The sequence below is a fragment of the Cygnus atratus genome, chromosome 7 (genome assembly GCF_013377495.2).
Source record: "Cygnus atratus isolate AKBS03 ecotype Queensland, Australia chromosome 7, CAtr_DNAZoo_HiC_assembly, whole genome shotgun sequence".
NCBI classification, from domain to species: domain Eukaryota; kingdom Metazoa; phylum Chordata; class Aves; order Anseriformes; family Anatidae; genus Cygnus; species Cygnus atratus.
Window position 1 is genome coordinate 31,374,252 of NC_066368.1, and position 8,253 is coordinate 31,382,504.

The 8,253-nt window shown below is 45.1% G+C and overlaps 1 protein-coding gene across 1 annotated transcript in view; it reads right to left on the reverse strand.

The window, feature by feature from the left end:
* The window catches only part of CDHR1 (cadherin related family member 1), a 43,402-nt gene extending 35,584 nt beyond the window's left edge, over positions 1 to 7,818 (reverse strand). The window contains exons 1-2 of the mRNA XM_035541241.1: positions 7,758 to 7,818; positions 6,895 to 6,990 (exon numbers count right to left, since the gene is read on the reverse strand). Of these exons, the coding sequence (XP_035397134.1) occupies positions 6,895 to 6,990; positions 7,758 to 7,818 (157 nt within the window). The remainder of the gene's footprint in view (positions 1 to 6,894; positions 6,991 to 7,757) is intronic.
* Positions 7,819 to 8,253: the final 435 nt, after the last annotated feature.

Below are 8,253 nucleotides of genomic sequence, written 5' to 3' on the forward strand. Positions count from 1 at the left end.
TAAGCTTCTTGAAGCTTTCTTTAGTTTTGTAATGCAACCTCATTTGCTTATTTCTTGACATGAAAAACATGAAGCAGAAAACTGGCAAGCTTAATGGACACACAACATCCAGACATCAGCACTGATACTTAGAAAATATAGCTGTTGCTGTCTGCACAGCAAGAGATTATGCAAAGCCATGCTGGATCTGTGCTCACTTGCAAGTGACCTCTCTTATGGTGATTATCAGGGAAATTATCTGGGCAACTTTGTACAGAAAAAAAAGTTCAAAAAACAATGAGCATGTAGAACACATACAACAGACTCTATTATGAGCTAGCTCAGCCAGCCAACAAATATTCAGGGTTTGCAAAACAGGTTTACAAAACTGCAAAAATGCTTTCCACAATTTTGGTAGACATATCCCACGAAACAGAGAAGGAAATTACAGGACATCTGTGTTGTTTTTAGGGAAAGACAATGAGCAGTATGATGAGACTTCTCTTACCATAACACCTGAACTGTATACATAAAAAGAAAGGTAAGGAGAGGAATAAACTGGGATTGTTTTAAAACAGTGTCCTAAGAGGACACCCACCTCTCGATATAGCTGTCTACAGAGGAGATAGAAGTTTCAAGACTGTTAAAGGTACAGCCCCAGCACTGATCGCATTTGTTCTTGTTTTTCAAAAGCTCTCTCAGTATCACAGCTAGGTCCAAATGAAGAATTCAGGCATCAACTGTTTTCAGACCAACTCTTTTTTGTCCTTTTTCTGTCACTAGAAGTTTTTACTTCTTAATTGCTTCTGTGCCCTTCTTTTTCACTTGTCCTGTCCCTTCCACTTCATACACTGCTGCCTGTCCTGCCTGTTTCCAGCACATGGAGGTGTCTGCAGCTGCTGAGCAGCACTGCCTGTCCAGTGGAGAAGCAGGATGGACACCACGACCCATGTCTGTGGTCTTTCACAGCCTGTGGGTGACAACCAGGCACGCGGCCCAGTGCTGGGATTGGGGTTTCCCCACGCCACCACTGCTGCCAAGCGCTCCTCAGGGATGGCCAGGCATGTGTTAGAGAAGAACAGGACTGTGAAAGTTCAGGTGAACACACCTGAACCTGTTAGACTCATTCTTCTAATCTGATAATTTTCTCTCCAGCATCTTCTAGGAATTTTCTTTTGAGAAAAACAGGAATTTTCTTGTTGCTAGAAGTGAGGAGAAACATTGATATTGATCCAGGCTCAGATTACTGAGGTTTCTGAGCAGGTTTGCTTCCTAGCTAAAACTGATACTTCATTTTTCATAACACAGGGTACTTGTGTGCCTTTCAAATTGGATTGTGGATCAAAATTTCTCTTCTACCTCATTACAGTTCCTAATTTTGTCTGAACTGCAATTTCACTGCACAATGCTCTCTATATCATTAACACCCCGGGAATGCTTCTCAGCACAGTGTTAAAGCCAATTAAAAATCTCCTCTCAGCGTGCTGCCTCCACTTGCTGAAAAGAAAATAAATGAAACACAGAGCCAAAATCTTATCAGGGAGCACCAAGTAAACAGCCGTTCCCTGTCAGAAAGATAAGGGAATGGAAGAATCTTTAGCCAGGGACATGGTGAGTGTGGTGTAAGGGCCCTGACAGATGCGCTGCACACCCCGAGCACCTGGGAATGGCACAGCAGGCTGGGTTGGGGATGTCCCGGGGAGCTGCACACTGCTCCTTGCTACAGCTGCTTGCCAGGCGCCATGCCAGACTTTCACCCTATTTTTCTAGTCCATCTTAAAAGCGATTTGCTCTTTGCTCCTGCTACTCAGGCTGAATGGCTGTCCCCTGATATTATTTCTTCACTTTACTTCACTTCTAGCAAATTTATTCGCGGCCAGCCTCTGTCTGCGTGCTCTGAGGCTGTTTCTGCCCTCTCGCTGAAGACACGCACTCCCTCTCTGCTATGCAATGCTCTGCAAACAAATCCCCTCCCTGCCAAGTTAAACAGGCCAGGCACATTTTGGACTCATGTTCGCTCCCCGTCTTCCTTTGCCACCACAGCTGACATCTGTTAACAAGATGCTGAGAGGGATGTACATGGCCATGCTCCCAGGACAGGACACTTGTGCTCCCAGTGTCACAGCGAATACCATCTCGCCTGGGGTTATTCGCCTGTTCTCCACCCGTCTCAGCCAAATGCCCATCTATCTCCCCGCTAGAAGAGGCAATGAACAACTAACACAAAGCCCACAGATGCCTGTTTTAGACTGTGAGGTCACCCCAAGGAAAGCAGAGCTCCCGGATGACATGGACAGACACCAAGACTACCCAAAAACCTGCACCATACCCACTTGCTACAAGCTCCTGCTGCCTCCCGAGTGCCCCCGGTGACTCCTGCTCCCTCCTGTCCCAGCACACTGCGGTGGCTGGCAAAGCAGAGACAAGACCACAGAGGAGCAGCCCGAAGCCCCACAGCTGAGACCCTATGGTGGGGAGACTGGGGTACAGCAGCAAGCACGCCATTTTGTGTAGTGTTACCTCTGCTACAGTGATGTAGAAGGCTGGCTGCATTTAACAAATTTGTTCTGGGAGCTCCTAATTTTCTTAGGGAAAATTTGTGGCTTTTAGTTTTTGCAAAAAGCTGAATATTTTTGCACCTTCAGAAAATTTACCCTTTCTGGAGTAATCTGAATGTGAGGCCATGGTGGGTCTCTAGATGTCAAGACAAAACTTGGGCTAATTGGTCCACATCTGTTTGCATAGTCAGCAAACAGTTGTTATCTAAAAGAGAAGCATGCTAATTCTTTCACTCAGATATTTTTTGTGATGGGGGCAGGAAATAAATTGTGGGCAGGGTTCAGCTACTATGTTTGTGATGGATGAAATACAAAACCACAGAGAGCACACTGCCAGGGGGCGACTTCTGAGCACTGAAGGAAGGCCCAGGAACAACAGCAGGAACTCTTGCCTGCTAGGGGACCATCAGTTGGGTCAGGGTAATAGAAACAGAAGGAATGATGGATACCAGAGAGGACAAGACAGGCCTCCACAGCCAGCCATGAGTGATGAAAGAAACCAGATCAGGAGCCTGCAGGAACAACTTGGGAGGCTTGAAGGACAGAGGGATCTGAGGTGGTCAGTCAGGTGGCAGGCAGCTGGGGGCTTTGATCACAAAGTGCCACCACAAATCGGCTTTTAATGGGGAGGCAGTGTATACGTGGGGCATGGGGGAAAACAAAAATAAATGCAAGCATGAAAGGCATGCAAAATTCTCCAGACACGATGCTTGGGCTTTGAGAAAGTAATGAACTTAGGCCTTACGAGTATGCATCAATCCCTTGCTTTGCAAGTCTTGTCAATGTCCTACTGTGAGGGCTTACAGGATTAATGAGGTAAGATGAGGAAAACAACCTGAAATAACATCTCACACATGCCACAAAACCTTGATTAGCGGCACAGGTACATTTTATATGTACAAAGAGAGCTCTTTGCAAAGAGCTCATCCCTGAACAACCCCACCTGCCCACAAACCACAACTGCTATCTCAGTTCCTAACTTTTCCCATTTTTATGTCTGCTGCTGGAGGGGGCTGCTGTTCTGGCCCTTCTTACATTGTCTCATGCTCTGCAGCTTTAAATGAGATCTGGAAATGCACAGGCAATTTCAGGCTTTCACACAGTAATAGCAATTGCTTTCTTTATGATAACTTATGTCACAATGTATGTAACTTGATAGACCACAACTACCTGCAAGTAGGCAAAATACCAGAGGGCAAATGAAGGTCGAGTAAAAGATGGTTTGAGCACGAAAATGTGTTTTTCTTGAATTTGATGCGTTCTTGCAGCTGTATCACTTCAATTTCTCTTTCTACAGTCACACAGAGAAACCATCATCTCCTTTTGGTGCTCTGAAATACCGCATGCCCCCTGCCTACAGATGCTGGGGATCTTAACTAATACACAACACTGCCAACTGCTTGTCATCTTAGCAGTGCCAAAGACTATAAAATTCCTGGAGGCTTACTAAAGCTGCGGTTGATGGCATTGCTCACATCAGACACTGGCTGCTGCTGAGGCACAGCCAAGAAAGCTTTTCCTGCCTATGCTCCAGCTTCTGAGTAAGCACAGAGAAGACCAAATGCCAACCCACCCTGTTTTGCAGCACCTAAACCAATGCTGAGTGAAGACATTCAGAACCAAACCTACAAAGGTTTTAATGCCCCTGCTTTGTCACCGATCATCCTGCTCAGGACTGAAAGATGACTGCTGGAGCGTGGACGCTTGGTACTGTGCATGGACATTGGAGACCAGAATCCTTCCCCTCCTTCCAGAGAAAGAACAAGGCAGAGGGACGAAGAGCAACAGCAACAGCATGAGACCCCTCACAAAGAGCAAAGCCAAAAGCCCAGCAGGCACCACAGCACTGAAGTGCCAGTGCTGTTCATGCTCTGCTCTGGGAGCCCCCTGCCAAACCATCCCTGAGGAGTGCCTGTGCTGACGTGGGCTGTGGGTAGCAGCAGCAGCAGTTTGCGTTGAGCAAGCCCCAAGTAGCCGTGTCCCAAGGGCATTTCCTCAAGTGCTTTCAGCAGAGAGGATCCTGCAGTACTCAGAGCTTTTAGGCAAGGTGCCCTGAGAACTACAGGCCAAAAAAAATACTTGCAGCTGCATGGCAAAGCCAGCACACAGGGACTCCTCAAAAGCATATCTTCCTTTGGCACAGGCTTCTCTAGGTCCTTTGCAAAAGTCTGAACTCAGCAACTCCAGATCCTTCACCTCAGCAAAACACTTTTGGTAGCACCTTTCGAGATTTAAACCACAAGTTGCTTCTCTCTTGTCTTTTAAAGTACATTTATAAAGCAGACTAGAAGTAGAGGCTAGCCAATGTAAACACACTCTGGCCAAAGCCAGCAAGCATGAGAAACAGCGGCACGACAGATGGAGCAGCTTGAGCTTTACCACAGCTGCAACCAAAGCATAAACACCCCAGGGAGCTCTGTGCACCTAGCCTGGTTGCTGTGTTACCAAAGCACACGTAAAAGCCCAGTGTGTATTTGCCTATCCTTGCTCAGGCTAGCTGCACGTATACTAACACAGCCTTCGAGCCCTCGCACTGCCGTTCTGCCATCTAGGCACGCACATGCTCCTTTTCTGCCCACCTGCAGCCCCAGACCAGCTGCACGGCGTCCCAGCACTAGAAAATCACTGATACAATCCGCTGCTGCAGGGAGTGCTGTCACCTGAGTGGAACTGTGGCACTACAGTCCTGCTAGGAGGGACATTTCTGACTGTGCTGCAGCTTAGTGCCATCTTCAGCTCCCCATCTCCACGCAGGTGGCTGGAGGCCCCCAGCAGCGGCAGGGAGAGGCTGATGCTCTGTAAATGCCTGCGAGCTGGCACCACACCAGGGGATGGCAGTCAGGAGGCAAGTGAGTTGTACTGCCTGTGGTTTGAGGGGTGGCAATGGCAAACGTCACCCCAAACAAACTGGATCAGGGGTCCCATTTTGTTTCAGCAAGTATCCAGCATTACAAGCCTTATCTACACTAACAGACAAGCAGTTCCATGGGCCATCCTTGCTCCAGCACCAAGCAGAGCTGTCCTCATTGCTAAGGTAGAGCAAGTGTGTCTTGCAGATGAAGCTGGGCAAAGGTATGGCGCTAATCACAGCCTCTTGGTCTGCCTCTGGCTTTTGCATGTGCCACTACAACACTGTCAGCCTTCAGCTGAGGTTTCCACTTGAGCTTGACTGAGCTTATAGTGAAACCCTGCTGCATCATAAGCAAGCTCGCCTCAAGTTAATCCACTAGATGCGTCATTTCTACGCTATGTGCTGCTTTCTCCCCCTCCTCCTTTCTGGTTGAACAGCAAAAGAAGTCACTGCTTCCCAACCATTCCCTCCTCACCCCCCAACATGCCCAGCATGGATCGTGGCTGGCTTTTACACCACTGGGCCAGAAATAGAGGTTTGGAGCAAACCCCAAGCAGCCACTTCTCCAAGCAATGAGTGCCATGGTCATATTTAGGATGACGAAGGCAGCAGTGTTGGACTTCCAGAGGAGACTGTGCCCTCTGGATCCTGCCCTCACCCCCAGCACACTGCCTAAGACCTGGGAGGGGAGGTTTTGGGGTACACCCCTCCATGCACCTCTCTCCTCTTCACACAAGGCTGATAATAAATGGGTGCTTTGGTGCTCAGTTTGCAATGGCTAAATACTTTTCTTTACCTGCAACAGCTACAGACAACCCGTGGCAAATACTAAACAAAACCTCAGCATTACACTTGGAAAAAAGGTAGTCTTCATCACTGTGATATATTTTACATAAAATTTTTTAGATGTTAGGAAATTATTCTTTTGCCAAGGAAAATGTCGATTATAAATCATCTTTTTTTTTTTTGTTGTTAAAAAAGCATAAATACACCTGCCTCAAAATATTGATAGTTGAAAAATGTATGTTTTCTAATTTTCAGTAAACAAAACTGTATCTGTTTTTTTAAAAAAATCACTTATTTAGACAAAGCAATTTTCACTCCGAGTAGAAACATTTTCTACCATTTGTACTGTAAACATGAAAAATGCGATAACTTTAAAGAAAATCATGCTTCTGTTACTTTTCAACGTATAGCTTGCTTTTATCAAGGCTGATAAAATTATTAGCAACTATGCTTTCTTATAAACATTTACAGAATTGATGAGACAATCCCAAAGGTCTGTGCTCTGACGCTGTTAATAGATTCATGGACCAAGAAAAGGGGAGCTAAATTTCGTGCTTTAAATTCAAGCATGTCGTTTTAAATTGAGACCAATTAAATGCTTGAGAAAAAAACATGCAAACCCACAGTATATAACAACGCCTGCGACGAAATGTATGCTGCTAATCAAAAGAGCAAACAGCTCCAGTTTCACAATTTAAACATATCCATGTTAATACTGACCAACAGGTGTGTCCTCCGAAAGGCTCAGAAGTGCCATGTTCCCGTTTGTGCTTCTGGCTCCATTATCAAAGAAATAGGGGGCATAATTTGCCTGAACTGCAATCAAAACAAAACAGAAGCCAAAGAAAAGCATTTCACTGGTGGCAGTTATCTAGCTTTGTTAACTGACTCTCAGTAAACAAGAACTGTTTTGGGAATACTACGAGCACATAAGATATCCAGTTGCTGCAATGGACTTTCTGAATTGTATCTGTACAGATATTTTAAATAAAGTTACTTCTGCATGCTACTGTGCCAAAATTCACACAGCAGCAAAAAGAGAAAGAGAGCATACAAAAAACCACTACCAGAAACAAATCAAGTAGCAGGATCTCTAAGAAATCTCAATCAGATCCAGACATTTTCATTGCAAAATTAACCTTTTCAACTTGCAATGACTGTATGCCTCTCCCCTATGCTACACACGCAAATCTGAAACTTTCCCAGTGCCTTGGTACTTCACACAGTATTCTAAACACATTCTGCCTTAATATTATGCCTACTGCAGGAGCAATTAGCCACAATTAAATTGTTACTTACTTGCTGCCAGACAACAGCAAAGTTTAGAAAAAAAAAAAACAAAAAAAAAAACACAAAAAGCATGTTAGTTGTCTGTCTGCTGACTGACTGTAAGAGATTCAAAATAGCCCGTTTGAAATAAAAGTACAAATATATAAGCACAGAGGGTATCAATTCACAGGGGTCAGCAGCTGCCACGGAAGATATTTCAGGACAACATGACCACATCAGTAAGGATTGCTACAGGATTTAAGGTTATGCCCATATCCTCCTATATTTTTATTTAAAGTGATTATTATACTCACCCAGGCACACGTGCACCAAACTGAGGAATAAGGAGGGGGTGAAATGCCTTACATGCTTCATCCCACTGAAGAAAGGGCTAATTTCTTCTCTGTTTCAAGGGGTTTATTTATTTATTTATTTATTTTTCTCAAAGGTCCAGGAAAGTGTCCTTCAGACTGCTGTAGTGGAGAAATGTGCAAGAGGCAGTAACAGATGCTAAGATGTTAAGCGGATGACACGTCTTAATTTCTGAGGAATTTAAAGAAGCTCCTTCCTACCACCTAATTAGACCAATTACTTTGCAGGGAGCTGTGGGACTCATTTCTAAGACAAGATTTGGAGGAATCAGTGCAACTCTCACAGGTTCCGCTGTTAGCTCCGTATTTATGCTGTCCAAATGCAAAAGTCAGAGAGAAGGTAAATCTGAAAGCTGTTTTCTTTCTGAACTCTATCTTTAATGCTCTAAGCCAGTCTTCTATTTTTGAGAGCTAGAAGAGGTTTCTCTTTACTTTAGAT